The 22,270-nt window shown below is 38.2% G+C and overlaps 1 protein-coding gene across 5 annotated transcripts in view; it reads right to left on the bottom strand.

Moving 5' to 3' along the window:
* The window catches only part of KLHL2 (kelch like family member 2), a 94,285-nt gene that overhangs the window by 22,199 nt on the left and 49,816 nt on the right, over positions 1–22,270 (bottom strand). For all 5 annotated transcript variants that reach the window (XM_081075786.1, XM_081075784.1, XM_081075787.1 and 2 more), the window contains 2 exons: positions 9,431–9,593; positions 2,404–2,513 (listed from right to left, as the gene is read on the bottom strand). In XM_081075786.1, coding sequence (XP_080931912.1) covers positions 2,404–2,513; positions 9,431–9,593 — 273 coding nt within the window. The remainder of the gene's footprint in view (positions 1–2,403; positions 2,514–9,430; positions 9,594–22,270) is intronic.

The raw sequence follows: 22,270 nt of genomic DNA, 5'->3' as shown, positions 1-22,270 counted from the left end.
GACGAGTGTGAATAACGCTGCAATGAATATGGGAGTGCAAATACCTCTTTGAGATCACTTTTTCATTTCCTTTGGAGATGTACCCAGAAATGGGATTGCTGTGTCATATGGTAGTTCTACTTTTAATTTAATAGTACTTTTATGTATTTAGTGAGTACTTTTCATTCGGTACTTACTAAGCCTCTCACCAAGTACCTTTTCTAATCTTCTTGAACTTGAGTGGTAGCTGTGATAATTTGATGATATGTGATCTAATTCACTATTGATAATTTTTCCAAATTGAACTTGGTTCTATTTACCTAAGTTTAAACCTCAAATCCCTTTGGAATAAAACACCTAAAATAATAAATCAAAGTGACATTGTGGAATGAAAATCATGTATCCTTATCAACAACTCATTTTGGCTCTTTCTCTAGGTTTATAAACAAATGTTGGACCATATACTTCTAAATTGAGGGTCTAAAGAATAGATTAAAACTCTTTTGTCACAACAGAATATATTAAAATGTAATATTTTGAATTTAAAATAAAAACTAAATAAGGGCATTATAACTTACAACATATACCTATGAAAAAGCTACTATGAAGACAGTATTTGACTACATAATTTCCGTCCAGATAGATGAATATATAACTCAATAATCTTTACAGGTTGTAGAAAATGTTTGATGCTGTATAATGGATTATTGGAAGCCACACATAGGTTATTTTGATGCAGGAATACAGTAAGAAACTAAAAATAATCTACATTATAATTAATATACCTTTGTAATTCATTCAATCAACAAGTATCTAACAAGAGCCTCTATGTGCCAGGTGCTAGAGAAGAAGAGGATCCCATTAATTCTACTATATCTCCACTGTCTTCTTTTCTCCACCTGTTTCTACCATTCTCCGTAAGATCCTACTGCTCGTGGGTATGACTCCAACATCCTCCTACCTTACCCCTACTTCGCCTCTCCATTCTGCACTCCACCCCTGGAATAGCTAGTCTCCAAAGACAGTTCCCTAATAAACCACATCTCCCAGTATCCACAGCTTATCAGGTAACCTCCCACAGGAAATCGAAGCAGGCCTTGTGGAAGCAGTAGAAGGTGGCAGAACCTGCACTTTGTGACTTCTGATGCTGGGTCACAAGAAGCCTTTTGGTTTTTACTCTGGTCTCCTGAAATGCTCATTTGGGGGAATTTAGAAGTTGTGTAAGAAGTCTGATTACTTGAGATCACCATACTATGAGAAACCCAAGCTAGCCACAGAGAGGATGAGGAGAGGAGCGGGGAAAGAAATGGGGAGGAGTAAGGGGAGGGGGAGGGGGTGGAGGAGGGGAAAGAAAGGAGAGGAAGGAGAGGAGGGAAAGGGAAGAGAGGAGAGAAGAGAGGAAAGGGGAGAAGACAGGAGAGGAGTGAAGAGAGAGGGAAGAGGGGAGACGGGAGAGGGGAGAGGGAAGAGGGGAGAGGTTAATCTCATATCTAGGATGGTACAGCAGTGTCTGGTACATGGTAGGCACTCAATACACACCTATTAAATTTGAACAGTAATGCGTTCCTCTCCTTTGTATTTCTAAAGTGCTAAGGTTAAACATCTCGCAACCAATTTTCAGATTTTTTCATATGGTAAATATTAGAGTAAATGTATCTTTTTGCCCTCAGGTGAAATGAATATCCCTGAAGAATAGAATTAAAGCTTACACATCTTTATATGCAAAGTACACAAAGGAAAAGCTCGTTTCACTTCCTCCAAATGCAGTGTGTTCACAAATTTTAGTGCCCTGATTCCCATGGGCTACAAAACCTACCCAAAGGAAAACACCACCTAAGAGAAGCTTCTTCCTCCACCTGGATGAAAGGTACAGGCGGTTGACAAAGGCAATTCAAAACGTGGAGAGACAGAAGGCTACAAGCAGATGAAGCAGCTGCACAGAAGCACTAGTAGGGCTGGAGTGTATAAGTAACAGGGGACCAGTGTAAAGGAAGAGTACAATCAAAGATGTTCAGTCTGGAAGCAGCTGAACTATGTCAACCCACGGTAACTTCTTCCAATTTACAAGACAGTGACATGACTTTGGTTTGAGAAACAATACATTTAGGTCACAATTTTTATAGGCATCTAGTTGTAGGAAGAAATCCAGTTCCCAAAAGACACTTGTTTAAGACAATTCAATGTATGCAAGCTCTTGCTGTAAAAGTCAACTACAAAACTCTAATACCTAATCGTTTAGGGAACTACCTAAGGAGTGAAGAACACAGCAATTTACACAGACCATTAAGAAGTCAACTAGCTGGGTTTCTTAACTTCCAGATCAAAGATCACTGGCTGGCACTACATAAAGTTACAAAGCAAAGTCAAATAAAGAAAGGAAAAATCCTACCTTACTGTACACTAGGAAAAGAAATATATACTTACCTTCTCTTCTGAGGAAATGGTCAGTTTGTCACTTGAAATTAAGCTGCACACTTGTTCAATGCCGAGATTGAGGAATTCTTCACTCAGTACTACATCTGAAAAATGTTGCTCTGTTTGAAGGTTAAAAAAGAAAATCTATTAATAACAACATTCCATTATCATAGTTTCAAGTGCTTAAAAAAGAAGAGGTTTTTCTTAATCTAACCCTAAGAATGAGAGGTTAATCTAACCCTACCCTTAATCTAATCTAAGAATGAGAAAACCAACTGTATTTCCTCAAGGCCAATGGTCTCAACATGGGTGCCAAGACCCCTCAATGGGAAACTGTAGTCTCTTCAACAAATAATGTTGGGAAAACTGGATATCCACACGCAAAAGAATGAAGGAGGGCTCTTAAGTTGATTTCACTTAGTGACCTCTAAGTTTCATGAACATGAATATCCAAATCTCTTGCCGGATAAATTGTCAACCATTATTTCTTTAAATAAGTTTCCTGCCCCCTTCTATTTCTGGAACTCCAATTGTTCACACATTGGTCTCTTTGGATGGCATCCGACAGATTGTGCAGGCTTTCTTACTGTTTTTCAATCTTTTCTCTTTGTTCTCTTCTAACTGGATAGTTTAAAAGGTCCTGTCTTCAAGCTCACTGATTTTTTTCTTCCGCTTGATCCAGTGTGTTGATGCTCTCTACTGCATTCTTCATTTCATTCACTGAATTCTTCAGCTCTGGAATTTATTTGACTTTTTTTTTTAATGATTTCTATCTCCTGTTGTTCATGCATTGTTTTCCTGATTTTGCTGAATTGTCATTCTGTTTTCTTAGAGTTTATTGAGTTTCTGTAAAATAGCTATTTTGAATTCTTTATTGGATAAATCATAGATTTCCATGTCTTTGGGCTCAGTTACTGGAAGATTATTGTGATCCTTTTGTACTGCTACGTGTCCTTCATTTTTTACATCCCTTGGAGTTCTGCAAAGCTGTCTTTGCATTTGAAGTAGGAGTCACCTCCTTCAGACTTTACTAACTGCCTTTGGGAGGAAGATACCTTCCACTAACCCTGCTAGAAACTCTGAGGCTTTCTCAGGGATTCAGTTCAGCAGTCTCTCTCAAAATATGGAACCTGAAAATTTCATAGATATGGTCTTACCTGGGCATAACAAAATGTGATCTCTTTACATCTTTTGGGACACAATTATATTATTGATTGCTGTTGAATACACTATGAACTAAAACCCTAACACCTTTGGATTGGTTTGGCCAATACAAGTCTAATACTTGTCACAAAGCTGAGATGAGATATTCTTCCTTTCACTGAATGAATTCTTATTCAGCTCACCATACCTCAGTAAGGTACTGCCAAAATTAGCATCTTCTGCACAACGGCAATAAACATACACACACTAAAATGCACCTACAAAGCATTTACCTAAAATGTAACACTAAAGGGGAGGTCATCTCAGAGTTTAATTTGTTGCTTCTACTCATATTCAGGGTTAGTTTCCATATCTCCAATCTTGCTAGTCACCTCCTATCTTCATTACCCTAGTTCTCACTCCGTTACCAACCTTAGGTATTGTTTCCAATCCTTTTACTCATATGTTGACAGATTATTGTGTTTCTAGCACAGAGCTTTCACCGTGACATTAGTAATTTGCCTTTACTGGTTTACCACTGCCATTGAGTAAAGCCAACGTAGTCATACTGGCATTCAATAATCAATTCCATCTCTCTGAACATATCCCATAACTGCAATAGGGCATTAATTCCCAGTGGTACAGACTATGCCATATATATGCATTAAACACATAGACTGCATACATATAATATACATATGCATTCTTCCTTGTACATAAGAATTCTCTTTAGTCTCTAGAGCTGGTGAACTTTCCTGTTTGCTTCCCTCCTGCAAATAAAATAAGCGTATCAAGAAATGAAAGACAATTCCTAGGATTTGTCACACCGAGTAGAAGGTCAGGTCACACATTCCAAATTAAGTCCAATGAAATCAACAACAAGAGTCCAATGTTTTGGTTGTCCTGTTTTGTATATACCCTGTGATAAGGTAAAAAGTACTCTATTTGATTTCTAAACACCAAACACCTTTTATTATTAAAATTAAATGCAATGTGCGATTCCTATAATTCCTCTATACTCCATCTAGACTCCTGTCTGAAAAGTGAGGGTAACTCCATAGATAACAACTGTATCTTATATCCACAAACAGCTCATTCCTGAGAGACAGAGTGTTTGGGGGAAAATAAAAATACCTCTTGTCTACATTTTCCTAATTAATCAAATGAAAGTGTTAGACTACATAATCGTTAAGATTCCCTACAAGTGCTAACACTCTATGATTCTTCGATTCTGAATACAATTAGTCTCTAGGAGGGAAAAATTCACATATATATTTCCAGCAGTTCCACTAACACAGTTTTGGTGAAACCTGAAAACAGCTCACTCATCTGGAAGAACTGTCAACGAAGCAGAGCGAAGAGATTGCGTGTAGTTCTCTAGGGCATAAATGAGGACCATAATGAATGTAAGAATATAAAAATGATTAATTCTTTTAAGAAGTACCATGTAAGTTGGCACGAATTCAATGAAGTGCAGTACATCAAATGCTTTCACAGTTCTCCAAAAATAACTCTTCTGTATCCATCAATTAACAATGCAACAGACCACTGAATAATCAGCATCTAGTCTTTGGTATGCATATCACACTGTCAAAGCTGGTAACAGCATTATTAAAAACACTCTCTTAACAAAAGTTTCCTTCCAGAGAGCAGCTTTGAAAATCATGGGCCTGTTATGACAGATGTTTACCCCAAGCAGTGATTCTTAGCCTAAATCATAGAAGAGTGGGCAAATGATTGAAGTAAATGGATTGCAGAAAAAAAAAAAATGTTATGAGACCTGCTTTTACAGCGGCATAATTGGAATATACTAAATTTGGGTGTGAGTTGACTATGGCTGGCCTGTAAACTCTTTGCAAGCAGGGCTTAAATCGTACTGAGCCGTTATCACCCACAGCAGCCTGGGCAATGCCAGGCACATAAAGAGGGTCGCCCTGAAGTGACTGACAACTGGGTCTAAGACGAGCAGCCAAGAGATGGCTGGGAGAACTGGGACCAGAGAGCACAGATTTATGAAGAAATACAAGAGCAGGAGAAGGGATGAATATGGTCAGCACAAAGGATGAGGCCTCAGAGTTCCAAAGACCAGCAAGATCTTACATGTCCTGGAATGGCCGTCGAAGGTGGCCAGTGGGTTTACAGAGGAGAGGTGGTAGTCACAAAGATCTATGAAAGGTGGTTTCAAGGGAGTCAGTCAACAATGCAGGTCTGGAAGTTGCTGATGGCAGGAGAAACCAAGTGTTGTGGGAAGAGACCACCTAAGTGTCAAACACAGAAGCATGCCTGGAGGCCTAGAGAAAAAATGGGCTGCAGAGAGAATGCTGCTGACTGAGAACCAACCAGCCAGTGCAGAATGAAGGTGACAGTGACAGAATAGTCTGGTAGTCGGACCCTTTTACCCACCTCCCCAGTGTTCCTTAAAGAAATTTGCCCCCAACATGCAAGTCTGGGGAGAAAAGCAAAGTTTTATTTAAGATGATGGGAGAGGGAACACACATGAAAATAGTTGGGCATGTTAAAAAAAAAACCAAATTGATCAGTATGCAAGCACAGAGGAAAGGCTACAAGTGGGGCAGTGTGGGGCGGCTACACAGGCGTAGGACATATAAACAAATAATAGGGCTAAGAGCGGGAATAGAATGGAAAATAAACTGAAAGCATGCCAATGACTAGAGAAGACTTCCTCCTCGCAGAGAGTCCTATTACTGAGGAATGCTGAGTGCTTACACCCCAGAATTTCACCAAGAGCACTGGCTTAAAAATGATACCGCAAATTTCCCAAAGGTCAATCGGAACAGATATTTAAGTAGATTCTCAAACTGTTCGTGTGGGAAGTGGTGAGATGTAGGAATGACTAAGAATCTGAAACTACTATTTCCCTTAAATTTATCTGAAATTCTTACAATTCAACCTCTGGCGATTTTTGTTTATCAATGAGGAAAGTTAAATAAAATTCGTATTTCAAGTTAAAATTAAAATCTAACTTCCCAAAGAGGAGTCTTTTGCTGGGACTACTGAAATGCATCACAATTATCAAATTCAGTTTTCATGTCCTCTATTCTTTTTAGTCTGGCAAAAATGCTAAAAACAAAGGTCTTAATGATTTGGGCAATAGGTAAAATATGGATGCCACTCAAAACGTGTGGTAAGTAAAAGGATCCACAAACCAGCATTATCCAAACAAGTCCATACACTTGGAGTTAGGTGTGAAATTTTCATGTTTACGCAAGAAGCAAAAAGTAATTTGATGCAGCTTTTTAGCTAAGAAAACAAGTATGCGAGAGCTTAACAAAGGTTGGCTATAACCCAACTGAAGCACACTGTGCTTCTCACCACGTGTGTCTTTGAACCTGGCTGGTGTGCTCGCTCTCAGTCATTACTGGTCTGAAGCTGCTCTCTACATGCCCTGGAAGCAGCTGGTCTGTGAGAACAAGCTGTGACCCCAGAGGAATTCTGCTGAAGCCACAGGAGCTCAGGAGGAGCAGCACGGATCCCACACCTTCTCTGCTCAGACTTTCTACCCTCCGCACTTGATCTCTTACATTTTTTCCTTTCTCCAAAGATGAGACTATGAAAAATAAGCCCAAGTTCATAGATGCGATTTCCGTGGAACACCTTACTTCTTTCATTTCACCTGTACAATTTAATTATGACTATTACAGCACTCATTTCCAATCTGCAAGAGAAAGAATTGAAGCAGATCTTATGTCCAGAATCTCTGGTGAGTTCTTGCATATGCATATTAGACTTCATTAAAGTTTCCATATATAAAATGGTAACAGAGGAGGAGGAAGTAAAGAAAGATATAGTGGAAACAAGAATAACCACGAGCTGACAACTGTTAAAGTTGGATGATGAGTATTATGCTATTTTTTCATGTGTTGTAATTTTTCATAATAAAACACATTATAAAATATTGCTTGTAAACTTGAGAAACTAAAGCAAATACAAGATTAAGAAGCATAGCATGCCAGCAGTACATCCTTCAAACTTTAATTTAAAAGAGTGCACTTAAAAAGCCAATTTTTCTTTATAATTTTGCTGAAAAGTGAGAATAATTTTTCCACAAAAAATTCTTGGCATAATTATGAAGAAGGACACTACAAATTAAAAAATAGTGGTGTCCTAATTTTGGTGAAAAACTGTTCACATTTTGTAGTATACTACAATAAATTGAAGATTTTAAATGAGAAACAAAAAAAATCTATCTCCTAAAATGTAGTAAATTAGTTGTTTCTGATATGAGTAAAACTAAGAGTTCTAGTTCATCATGTAAATTACGTACGGACATCTTTTGCATTAATCCTACTTTATTCATTATCTCCCAGCGCCACTTCCTATCTCTTAAGTGTCAGTAACATTTATCACGACAACTATAGCAGTCCAAGAAAGAGAGAATGTTAAATAGCGATTCCCTCATGCAGAAAAGAATTATCAAACTATAAATCACTTACAACAGGCACATTATGTCTATCAGTTAATGGATCTTATGAATTTAGAAGGAATGTTTTCTATTTAGCTGAACAGAATTGGTTGTATGGGAATACATCAGTGAATTCCAAATATGTCTTTGTTTTTTCTTAAAATGCCTCATCCCACTCGAAAGAATTACATGAATATGATCGCACATTATAGGCATTCCCCAACTTACAGAGGGGGTGTGTTCTAAAAGTTCATCCGTAAATAAGCTTTCTAGAACTCAGATCACATTTTCCTACTGAAAACAATTTTATAAAGGGTAGTTAGGCCAACTGGGCCACCCTACAGAAATCTATAAAGCTGAAATACACTGGACCTATTATGTTTTCCTGAAGCACTGTGGTTTGTTTTTTTCAACTAACCCATCTTACACCACCATGTCTTTGAGAAATGCACGAGGAATTCTAGGAATACTTCTCCTCTCCAGTGCTCTGGATGTACACATCCACACCCCTTACTCACATCTACGTGTGAAAGTGTCCCTTACGCATCAGAGGAAGCACGATGGAGCAGAGTTTAAACAAGGGGCTCTTGCATTTGAAGGCTGGAAGAAGTAGGGGTTCTAGAACTTCTTAACGAGAGCAGGGGTCATGGAAGGTCCTATAGTAACTGTTCCTATTGGGAACAGCTCCATCAGAGCAGATGGTGGATTGTAACTTCCACAGGTTTCCCTTTCAGAAAGATGGTTTAACAATATTACAAACTTCCTAATAATCACTTTTAAGATGTACATTTAAATGTTTAAAAACTCAGAGAAAAATAAATTATTGGTACGAAACAAACCACTTTTGCTGCATTTAAAGCTGTAACAATCTCTCCTCCCCAACTGGAGAGATGGGGGAGCTGAGGGTCCTACCAAGGGGCGGCTTCCTGGACAAGAGCTACAAGCCCTCCCTCTGCCGCAGGGAGAGGAGGCCAGCACCAGGTCCTGGCGGACATGGTCTAAGAAGAGCGTTCGTTGCCTGAATTGGATCTACTTTTCTATTCCACCCAAAGGCATCCAGATTTCATTGCTCTGAAGATTTTTAAGCAACAGGATTGCTCTCACGGATGCAAGAGAAAGGTGTAAAAAGCCACAGAGATAAGATGAATTTCATATACAAAAACTTTTTTATATGCCTATTAATTTGAATATTTGAAAGAAAAATACATAGGGATTTAATACTTGCATAAAACTAGCTATTCTATTATTTAGGCTCAATATTAACTTATAGGTACTTCTTGTAAGTTCAGAATTTTATGAGCATGCTTCAGTTATGCAGTGCTACCATTACAAGGTTTTGAATGTATTTAGATGAAGTCCAGATCCAGAAACATGACATGACTTTCCAGAAATCACTACAGAATCATATCAGAACTGAAGAGTTCCAGATTTCTCCTGGTCTCAAATGCAGCCAAGGTCGATTGCACTTGCCTGCATAGGTGTTCGCCTTGTTCAGGAGGTCGGTGCATGCGTGCATATCAGCAAAAGCCCGGATTCCTAAGCAGTTGACAGGGTGAAGCTGAGATTCCAAAAATTCACAGCAAGTCTTCTTCACATCCTGTAACTGTAACAGACCAGCTGCTGGCAGAAGCACCTACAAACACACAAGTAAGCACGGTTAGGCAGGTGGCTGGAAAAACGCCATCACCAATAACCACTTTTACGTAAGGCACAAAAGGTCTAGCCACAGCTTATGATCTGCAACCAGACCCATACACAGAAAAGTCATGAAACAATTATTTGGAAAAAAAAAAAAAGTGATGCCTCTTTATATTCTCCATAACTTCTATGGAATCCTTCAAAGGTCTCTTCTTGGTCACAAGAAAATAAGAAAAATTAGATCACATTAGATTTAATGGTTCTTTTTATAAGCATACACTAAATGTTCCTTTGAATTTTCAAAACATAAATGATTAGGATGCTAGGGGGTGCTATGGTTCAGTGAAAACGATTTGGTTTCCTTAGTTCAAACAGTCATGAGCTTCAGTGATTTGTGAGGCAGGGTGAGCCCATAGTAATGCATACCATAATAAAGCCTCACTTTGTTTTCCCACTGTCTGAAGAACACAATAAACTGCTTTCCTTAGGCGGCAGAACAACAGTCTCTAGCTATAAGCAGACAGTGTCTAGAGTACATGTGCTAAAAAGGAACACACAAAATGTAACTGCCAAAGAATAACTTTTTAATTTGTATTTTTATTTTAATAACTCCAAGAAGTTTTATATTAGTTATAGGTTGTTCTATGGGATTTAGCCAGTATCTTCACTATAAATACAACATCCAACAACACTACAACTGCTTTTCAAATAGGTCAGTAATGAAACCGTTTTTCCTTGTAAGTGAATCAGTACAGTGCTATGCTAAGGACCATATTTGAAAGTCAAATTTAGGAGGACAACTTCAGAAAAAGAAGTTCTCGAACATCTGCTGTTCTTTTATAAGAGCCAAAGGGGTGGGGGGGGAAGAAAGCCTCTACTATTACAACAACGGTCACTTTTAGAGAAGATCACATTAGAATAAAAAAATAAATAAAACCCAAGTTCCTTCAGTAATTGACTTTCATATGGCCCAAGCTGCAGCCAACAGAGAAAAGAGAAAATAGCAGTTTTGAATATCTTTTACAACTGTCCGAAATCGACATAACAAGTCTTAAATGTGGACGAGAAAGAGTGTGTTCATGTCTTACTGTAACGCACTCTACTCCATTTTCTTAAAGGAACTGCAGAAGCTTTAACTCTCAGATGTAAAGGCTATGTGTGTGCCCACATGCACACAATCAAATGGTCATGAATTAAGGGCTAAGAAGATAATTTCTTCTGTTTTAGTCCAACTAATATTATTTTTTTCTGAAAAATTGACAGTATCTAGAGATAATGCCTTTTACTTCTGAATTTAGGAAAAATAAAGTGCAAATAAAATTGTTCATAGCCAAACATTTTGTATAATATGTATAGTGTGTTTCATTATGTTATGAGAATGAATCTCCATGGAAGGCTTTAGTTGAAGATAATCTGCCAGTTGGAGGCTTTTCTCCACTGGTGTAATTGTGCTCTGAAGCAACGTAAAGTACATTCCCTGCTGCTTAACGGTGCAACTATTTAATTCAACAAATGCATACAGTTAAGAAAGTGGTCTTCCAGGTAAGATTCAATCCTGTGAAATTTGCAAAACTAGTAATGATCGCCCAACTAATCAGCATTTCCCAGAGACAACACAGTGAGGTACAGTAGTACTGAAATTGTCTGGTAAGACAAGACAGAGATACTTGGTGGGGGAGAAAGTGCTGAACAGAAACAGGCTCCCTCATGCACTGTGGGTGGAAGCGTACACTGGGTCAATCTCCATGAAGCACAATTTGTGTATTTCAGTCACCATTACAAATGCTCATCCTCTGACCCAGTGACTTAACTTACATATACGCTCATGGATGGACAACATCTCACATGCATAAGCATTTATTTATTAGAGCATGATTGTGGGGAATAGACGAAGTTAGAAGAAAGCCTAAACGTTCATCATAAGAAGACTGGTTATACACTTATAGCCGTACATTCAGCGGACTTATGTGCGGTCACTCAAAAGGATGAGGAAGGGGTGGCCCATTAGCTCAGTTGGTTACAGTGTGGTGCCAATAACACCACGGTTGCCAGGTCCATCCTCACACGGGCCACTGTGAGCTGCACCCTCTTTAAAAAAAAAAAAAAGGGGGGGCAAAAGAATGAGGAAACTACATGAATGGGATACTTTCTAAGATATATTCCTCAGCGGAAAAAAAAATCAGTGATGGATTCAAACTATACTGACATACACACCCACTTCTATACACATTCATCTAAAAAGACAGCTATAGCAGGCTTTACATTTGTTTATTGTGCTTCACTGATTTTAACTTTACTACCAACTCCAGATCTCCCTTACCAAGAGACTGAAATTCATAAAATTGTACAATCTCAGACCTGGAGAATATATAACAAGTCAGGTAGGCCAGGAATATACAAGTTATTTAAATTATAGGCCATGTAGCTTGAAATGCACAGACAGTTTTTTTACTGAGGACGATGACGACTCCAGTGCGTCCATGCTTGGCAAACGTACTAAACATGCCTTAAACGTTAGTCAAACGCATAAAACGAGTGTATTCATCTTTTCCTCCTGTCACTAAATCCCTCAAAAATGCCTCGGTTTTATGATGCAATTTTACTGGGACTAAACCTCAACAGCTCGTAATTAGGAAATTAATTACACACAGCTTCAAAAACAATAATTGGCGCAGCCTTCCTAACATGATCCCTGGTGACCATCAGTCACTCATGAGGAAATCAGGAGAGCAGCAAGGGCCACGGAAACTTTCCAGATTACTTTGTGTATTTGTTAGCTGGCCAGCTGAAACAAAACAAAATAAAAAAAAACGCTCCAAATTCTAGATGAACCATAGCCCACCATCAGAACCATGCAAACGGCTGGCAGCCTATGAGCTGGATGCCTTCAGATCAAATCAAATCAAACCTCCTAATTTGTCTGATGAAGAAACCAAATCCTACAGAGGCAAAAGACTTGACCAAGTCATATAGCTGGTCTGTAGAAAGCTAGGGATATAATCAATTCATCAACTCTTTGGTTTATTGTTTGTTCCATTACCTTGAGCCGCATCTCAAGGTGCAGAATAGAAGTGCTTGCCTGATTTCTAAAATCTCCAATATTGTTCTTTCAGCAAGAGTAATACAGATAATAATCACTTCAACAACGCATTCTTTTAATTACTAGTTTCCAATAACTGAGTAATTACTGTGTTAAACATTTGGTGAGTAATAATATCTCATCATCCCCATTATACACAAGTGAACACTGAGGCTTGGAGAAGTTGGGTAACTTGCCCAAGGTCACACACCTGCTAGGAGACAGGTTGAGTCAGCTATGAGTTCAGTATTAACCAAAGTGGATATAATGCTTTTAGATGGCACACAGTTAACCACTCATGTTAATAGTTAGGAATCGGTTTTTAAAGTTACCTTCTACTTATTTTAGTAATATAAATTCTAAGTAATTAATTAAGTAAATTAATTTAAGCAAAAATTGAGTCGATGTAGAGAAAAACATTAAACGATAGTATCAGTTGGGAATATGGAAAAATCATGGAGGTGACACATAAATTACTGAACTTTATAAAACCCCGATTTGGGAGGTCAGATTTAGTATTGTAACTTTCAACATCTGACATCATTGTGATTTCTGTGGTTTTTATACATCACTGAAAAGAAATAATGTGCTTTAATCTCGGGCTATCATAATCCCATCATTTATTTTCTATAAAGTGGATAAATTGTACTATTATTCACAAATGTGGGAAACAACTAGTAATGCAAAGAGGTGGTTTATTAACTTTCCATTTAGGTCACAAAAATATCTTGGGCTTTGTAGTCAAGAGGTCTGAAGAATAAATTTACATCTTTAAAACTAATTTTTTCTGAGTTCTGTAGAACAAAGAAGCAGTTGAATAGGGCTGTTTCTTATATGAGGTGAAATTATAGATACAATAAACTCCCAGCCACATAGCATTATGATCTACTGCACAATTTCCCTTGGCTTCCATTTTCTATATGCTTCACTGGTATTAACCCTGAGATTAATGAAAATAACCTTAAAGCACCCTAAGATCCTGCAGTGTATTCCAAAAGACCCAAGAAAAAGCTATTATATTTGCTATATGTTCTGAATGTTAAACGATATATCCTAAGAATCTAAAAGTGATTAATTCCCATGTAATGCATATACTGAGGGAGGACCACATTCCAAAAGCTGAAACATTTTTCTCGGGTATGTTGAGCCCTACGAAAAAATGTAAAGCAGGCAGTTTGTCTTGGGCCAGGCCCTCACCTCTCCGGCCTGCAGCCTCCTCCCTACACGTTTCTGCTTTAGTTCTACTCCATCACCCCGGAGCTTCTCCACTAGACCCTGGGGTTGCAGCCATGGTCCCAGGCCCTTTGAGGTCAGTATTAGGAGCACTGCTCCATTTCATTTGCTTCGTAACACTTACCACTGTCAAATCTGATCTTACGCATTTGCTCCCGTGTTAATTGTCTCTCTCCCTTTAAAAGAGTGTCTTCTCTGTAACAGTAATCCCATTTGTTACCCGCCACGCATTGTATCCTCAGGTACCAGAAGAATATCTAGTGCCTAATAAATGAATCAGCCTGAATATAATTTGTTACTCTTGTAAATGTTCATATTTTTTAAAAGATACAATTGTAAATGTTCTCTGATCCAGACATACAAACTCAATTTCTAGAATGTCTCTGTATTGGAACCTGTGTCCTACTGCAGATCCTCTCGGCCCCACCTCTGGCTCAAGCCGCCAGTGCAGCAACCAGATCTAAGTAGGCTTTCATCACCTTTGTGAAGGTGTAAGTTAACAGCGCATCATCCCAACCCCTACCATCCCTCTCTCAGGCTTCCTACCCGGGGAACACACTGGGGTCTCACACCTGCCAAATCTGGAAACACAGAGGAAATTACGCTTGGACCAATAGAGACCAGTTCAAAGGAAGATGATGGATAAACGCTTCCCCTTTTTATTCCCCAAGCAGACAGTTCTGAGACAAATTTCATAAGCCTCCTGGAAAGGTCCTGGTAAGAATAAACATGTCACATTTAGCAGTGGCCAGATCTATACCACATTTTGAATCGGTTTTCCCTCCTTTCCAATTCAAACCCCCCATTCACTGACTGTTGCTCTCTTAGACCATTTTCCAAATAAACTGCCCAAAAGCCTTGCTCCAGGGGAATCACTGAACAAACTTGAATGTGGATATACTTAGTTAAGGAAAATAAAAATAACAAAGTGCTACTTATAGTATCAAAACTTAAAAAGAACTAACGTCCAATAACGAGACAGATGAAGTAAATTCTATTAATATTGATAAAATTAATACTTCATAAGCATTAGAAGATATAGTAGACAAATATTTAATGACTTGGGAAATAGTCCTAATATATTTAGTATAAAAAGCTAATTTCTAAACAGCACATACAGTATGATCCTCTTTTTGTAAACACACACAGATGTAAACGGAGGCAGCATTAGAGGACTACACCACAATTGTTAATAGGGATTATCTCTGGTTAGCGATAGTATAAAGGCTTTCTATTTGCTTCTTTTTACTTATTTGTATTTTCTACATTTTCTAAAACGAAGATGCACCATTTAAAAGATCACATATTATTTAAAAGAAAGTCCAGAATAAGCAAGTAAAGGAATGCATTTCTGGATCGCTAGAATTCTAGCCAATCTAGAAATAGTACGGAGAGCTCTTTATTTGTAACTATCACCCACCACTCACCAGAGATGGCCTCAGTTTCACCTGTCCTGAGCACCACGAGTCTCAAATGCCTCTGATCATCAAGCTAGTGTTTTGTAGAATAAATAAGCTCTGTACATTACTTCTCTTGTTCAAGTGAATAGCAATATATTTAAGTGCTTGGAGAAACATGAGGTAAAAGAACATGGCCAGCTAATTAAGGAAACAACTTCAAATGCTATCATTTTGTTAAAACAGGAAAAAAAAAATGTCATCTAGATATGCTGATTTCCAACAGAAGGAGACACATAAAAGCCTAAATATTGTATACTATGGAGATGTTTTCTGCAATGAACAAGCAAGTGGGGGAAAGCTACCACTGATTAGTGAAGACAAGCAGAACACTAGACACGGAAGACACCCAAACCAAACAATTAGCACCCAGATGACACTTGTGCACCAGCTGCACATTTTAAAGTAAGATGCTTTCATCCTACCTCATGGTGTTTGACAAGCCAAATTACACATAAGACGTTTCGCTTAGACAAGTACACTCCTGCTTGGCTAGTAGGATCTGTAGTTTATTTTCAGCTTGGGCATTTACTCCATTGGGGGAAATAATTTATGCAGTAAATCTCTTCAATCTGAGCCATCAGCAGTGTGTTTATTAGAAGACACGATCCAAATATAAGATTTCCAGATGTCTATGAAAACATGCAAACATGAAACTCACAACTCAGTCACTGCTAACATTAAAGTAAGTAGACACTGCTAAAAAGCAGATTTTTTTATTAATTTCCCAGCTATTTTATAGTCATATCAGAAGCACCCATTTATTTCAAGTGCAAAGGCCTTGAATTCCAGGAAAGACCTGAAAACAAACAAGGAAACAGCTGTCCAAAGGGCATGAACAGAGGGAAGAAATTATCCCCACACTTAAAGAAGCTACTGGTCACTGGACTAAAAAAGCATCATGATGAAATATAATTCATAACTTTCATTAGCATACATCTTCTAAAATCTGCCTTAGGTTCCCAATTTATAAGTAAGTCATCGTCCACAAGTTTATTTTTTTTCATTTGGCTGCTTGACGCTCACTGCACATTTACTCATAGAAACAGTATTACAAATAGTTATAAACCACACTCGCAATGAACATAACATTACTACCTGACTTCTGGGACCTCAGTGGGCATCGGGTACAGGGAAGAAGGAAGGAGAAAGCTTCCTTCCTCTTTCTGGGACCCAGATCTGGCCCCGTGCAGAGTTTTGAAATAGGAAGTGTTTGTCCCTGGCATCCTGCCACCTCATTGGCACTTCTACAGCTCAAAACCTCGGCCACCAGGAGCCAGCCCTGTGCTCTGTGCACCCACCTATGATTCTCTACCCAGATCTTCCTCTCCTGATGGCTGTTTCACCCGCTAAATACACCTACCGCCCCCGCCCCCCCTCCCGGCACACTCCTACCCAAGGTCCATCCCTCAGGCAGTTGGTTTGACTGCCAACAGGGTCAAAAGGAAAGCCACCTTATTATTTCGACAAATCCCTTGCAGTGGTATTTCAAGTTTTAAGAGGGGCTAACTCTTAAGAACAATACGTCTGTAATTAATGTCATTTCTAATGGTACAATAGGTGAAGGGGAAAAGCAAAGGCAGACAGAGAAAAGAGATTGGAAGCAACGTGGTTTTCAGGTTTGCTGAAAGCCACCTCTCCTAGACTATCCTATTTACAGCTGCTTCTTCCATTATTTTTAACCCAAGGTTTCTTTAAATCTCCAACTTATTCAACAGCGGCTCAAATGTATAATGAAGATGGCATCTACCTTGTAGAGCTGTTGAAAGTTTTAAATCAGTTGGTCAACCATTCAACACAGTGCTGGCACATGACCAGAGTAGAGCATTAGTTCTAATTCAAGGCTTTTTTTCTTGGATTGAATCGAACATTTAACCCCATGACAACAGAACGCTAGGATTTCCTCTCTCCCTCCATTCAATCCCAGCTCATTCCATTCAATCCCAGCTCATTCACAATAAGCATAAGGTTGCTTTCTTTTTTGATCAAATATTCCAAAAATAAAAGACATCGTCAGGGACAACTTAGAAAGAACAAACAACAGCATTCAAAAATTGGAAATATATTTAATACCGCACTAGTTAATCAAATAGATATATATTAAAATGAGACAGCACATTTTATCACTATCGATACAATTTTTTTTTAACAACATACATTCAGGTCAAGGTACAGTAAGCTTTGGCCATTAGCACACTTTTGTCATCACTGTAAACTAGCCAACTCTCTTAGGAAGCAAACAGGCAACATTCATCAACAGCTACCAAAAGATATAAAAGTTTAAAGCCTTTGACCCTGAAAGTGTATTTCTGGAAAGCTACCCTAAGAAAATAGTTCAAAAAAAAAAATGGAATAGGCTACAATCCATGAATTTTATTTCAGCATTACTTATAAGAGTAAGGAAAAAAAACAGAAATAAGTAAAGATTTAAAAATAGGCAACAATTAAGTAAATTATGTTGAATCCACCTGATGAAAAATTATAATCAATGAAAGATGATGAAGACTAACAATGGTTTAAAAAAAACTAATACTTCTAAAATAGTTACAATTACATACAATCATATTATAAAATTAAATGGATACAAAGCTTTAACCTATAATCATATTAGAAAAACTTAATGGACATCATCAAGTTCCTCTGATCTCAAGAATGTTGACCGAGACAGAAGAAACTGAACACTTCCACACGATTTATGTTTTCTAACACCTAGTGGATATCAGTAAAGTGTTCTATACTGATCTTTCTAGGACAGCCTGGCTCCCTGCCATTGCATCCATCAGCTCCCTAGCTGGCAGCACTGGACCTGGATGTGACCCTGTCTCTGATCAGAGATAATGTCCAGCCTTACCTAGCAGCTCCCCCCAGTCCTAATGAGACCTTGGGCACTGTGCGCCATTGTTCCCCAGACCCAATTCCAGCCCATCTGCCCCTTGCTGCCTCTGACTGGGACCCTTCTCCCACTCGGCATCACTAACCTGGCTCTCTTGTGCTGTGCACTGGCCAGTTCTCCCAGAGGCTGAAATCCTGACCCCGAGTCCCTGCCCAGAAGATGCAGAGTGCTTGTTCCCAGGCTCCTCTCCTGTCCCAGTCCTACCAGGAGCCCCTGCTTGGCTCAGTTTCCATTCATTAAACAGGACCTGCCAATCCTAAGTGGGCGTTCCCTATTTATTCATTTAACAAATATTTATTGAGCTTCTAACAAATACCAGTCACCAGTCTAAGTTCTGTATATGGCAGCTGGACAAATGTACCAGCTATCCTACAGCCAAGAATCTATCAAGTAGCACTTACAATTAGTATGGGCAAGAGCAGTATCCAGCATCTCAGCATCCTGCCCTTCAAAGTCTCAAGTCCACAGGCGCTAAGGGACTCAGGAGCTGTAGACATTAATTCCCAATCTGTCACCGAGTTCCTATAAAGCCTCAGGGGCAGAATGCAGTGAGTATACAAAGAACAGAGAATGGAAACTACACCACAGGCTCCAGAGTCAGAGAACTCTGGCTTTGAATCCTGGATGTGTGCCATCCATACTGTGTGACCCTAGAAAATCACTTAGCCCCTCTTGAGTTGCAATTTTCTGATTTATAAAAACAACTCTCTGCCCAGGATGCTATAAAAACTAAATGAGGTCAGTACTTAGCAAAGTAACTGGAAAGTAGGCAGCCCCTTCTTCCCAAATGAATATTTTATTCTATTTCTACTATCATCAGAATTAATCCACTTAATCTCTTCTCCTCTGATCCTTCCTCTCAACAATTACTACAAATCAAAAAACATGACTGCTAGTCTCTTGACTAACTTGGTCGTGCGTTTTACTCCTATACATCAAAAGTTGGATCTCCATTGGATTATCCTGGATTCTTCCTTTCCACCACCTCAGAATTTCATGAATAACTAAAGAACAGACTAACAGACTATCACTGACTCCACATCCACCTTCCAAAACCAGAATTTAAACTAGGTAGCTCAACCAAGGTGGTAAAATTGAGGCATCAACCCAGCGTCTAAAGAAAAAAACTGGGACCAACGAGTACCCTCAGTAGGCCTCAAAATATTTTTTAAAAATTAAAATAAAATCAAGCCAGTTTAAGGGACGAAGTTCATCAGTTAACTCAATGAACAGAGGCAAGATACAAATCTCTGCATATAAGGGACTAATGACACCTCTGCCTTTTCAAAGGTGATGCCTGGATACACGAGTATTTATAACTTAGATGGCAATCGCCAAATTCACTGACAAATATAATTGTCAAAATAATTTATTTTCATCATCTCCTTTTTGTGGCAGACATTCCCGAGACCAGGAGAAGTATTTCAAACAGCTCCCTAGGCCACTGTATTTATTATATGTAACTCCCTCGTCTCCCTCTTCTTTCTTCTCTTCTCTCTTCCTCCTGCTTTTTCCTCTATACCTGCTCCTTTTTCATCTTCTTCCTAAACTGAGTTATATTACTCAGAGACCCGCCACCAAGTTTATTCCAATGGAGGTTTTTTTCAAGGCGGAAGAGGCTGCAAATAATTTTTTAAATAACGCCAAATCAAAACTCACAGACACACACACACTCTCACACACACAACACACTCTTACCTCTTGGACAAATAGCTTTTTCAGTTGCATGTTATTTTTCACCAAAAATTGTTTTTATTATATCTCTCCTCCCAACCTCGTCTGTAATCAATATTTATACACTATTTTCCAAATTTGTTTCTCAAAGCCTAGGCTTCACACAAAAAGGGGATTATAAAATAAGCTCAAATTATTGCTGGAGGACAAAAAGGACGAAAATACATGATAGAAAAGCACAGGTTAAGCAAAATAATAATATCACATTTAACAGGCAATTAAATAACTCCAGGTATCCTCCTGATGCCTCTCCCTGACCCCAACTAGAGCTTAATTATAGAATATATGTTAGTCTCAATGATCCTTATCAAAGTGCTTTAAATCTTATTCACAACAGCCAAACATGTTAGTGCACGTGCATTGACAACACTACATTGCAGTGAAATCATACAATGGAATCCTCAGCAATAAAAAACAAACTACCAAAACATGCTGTAACACAGCTAAATATCAGAAGTGTTCCACTGTACTAAAGAAGTCAGCCTCAAAAGAATACATTCTGTATGATCCCGTTCACATGAAGTGCAACAATAGGTAAAACTAACCTATTATAATAGAAATTGTATCAGTGGTTGCCTAGAGTCAAGGGTGAGGGATTTATTGGGAAGAGGCCTGAAGTTATAAATGCTTAATATCTTGATTAGGATGTGGTTTAATGGGTATATGCACTTGTTAAAACTTAGTAAACTGAACATTTAAGATCTATGGCATGCAAATTTATCCCACCAGGGGAAAAAAATTAATACTTTAAGCCCACACTAAGAGATTAATTAGGTCAGTGGAAAGCATTTATAAATTCTAAAATAATTTTTTAAATGGAAGATAATCTTATCTGATAAAATCCAATATAAAAAAGTAAACATGCACTCCTATGTTTATTGCAGCACTTTACACAATAGCCAAGATATGGAAACAACCGAAATGCCCATCGGTAGATGACTGGATTAAGAAGCTGTGGTACATTTATACAATGGAGTATTACGCAGCCATAAAGAAGAAAGAAATTTTATCATTTGCAGCAACATGGATGGATCTAGAGAACATTATGTTAAGTGAAATAAGTCAGAAAGAGAAAGACAAGTACCATATGATCTCACTTATATATGGAATCTAAAGAAAAGACTATGTGAATGAACTAATCAGAGACAGTTTTGGGGACGCAGAGAAAAAACCGAGAGTGGTTAGATGGGTGTGTGGGAGGGGGTTGGGGATAAGGGGAAAGGTGAAGGGATTTAGAAGCAGCTGGTAACCACAAGATGGCCTCAGGGTTTTTTTGAAAATTAATTTGGGGAAGGTATTCTATAATGTTGTAAAGATTTTGTTGGGTATCCGATGGACATGCGTCCTATTTGGGAGACCACCTCAGGGATACTGTGGATACCTGATCATGGCATTGTACATCAGAAGCTAAACATTAATGAATGCCAACTATAATTTTATATATATAATGTGATGGTTCAGTGTGAGGTCGGAGGGATAGTGGATGGGGGGAGGAGGGTTCACAGTATGAGGGATATAAATGATGAACGTCTAAGTATTACCTTGTTTTGTACACCTGAAACTAATAAATAAATTAATTAATTTATTTAAAAAAAAAAAGTAAACAAACAAAAAAAATGTTTACATGACAAAATTTAAATTTCTACAGTAGTATCAAAAAGTTAATTCAAATAGCAGCTTGTGAATATATGTTAGTAATACAGCTATACATTATTTTCACACAAAAAATAAGTTTTCATAAATTATGCATATATATCCTAAAGAAAGGCACAAGTACACTAAAACCAGATGACCTTCAGAAGCACATTAATTTTACTAACCTGACAGTGGGATTAAGATGAGGTCCAAAAGGTAATATTTTTTAAAATTGTCAATATGTTATTGACAATTTTTTTAAAATGTCAATAATGCTAGGGTTTATAAAACCTTTGGCTGATCTCAAAGCAAATAAGCCAGAACCACAGATTATTTAACAACTCTAGACTCTCCCCACCTAATCTGGTTTGGAGAGAGGAGTCCTGAAGCCTGACAAGTCTAATACAAATGGGCGATCCACTCAGGTCCATAACTAAACAACATGAGGCAAAGATCAAAAAACCCAGAAAAAAATTCACCTGATACAGACTTTGATGTATTTCTAAATTTTCTCATCCTTGTTTAAATTACTACGAGTTTGTTATAAGGTGCTATGCCATAATCAGGATAGAGTCATTTTTTTGTTCATCAATATAATGTCTTTTATGTGCCACATAAAGCTACGTAAAACATGAATTTCA

This window comes from Rhinolophus hipposideros (assembly GCF_964194185.1).
Source record: "Rhinolophus hipposideros genome assembly, chromosome: 16".
Classification (NCBI taxonomy): Eukaryota; Metazoa; Chordata; class Mammalia; order Chiroptera; family Rhinolophidae; genus Rhinolophus; species Rhinolophus hipposideros.
Note: the sequence above shows the minus strand (reverse complement) of the source record. Positions and strands in the feature narration are given on the sequence as shown.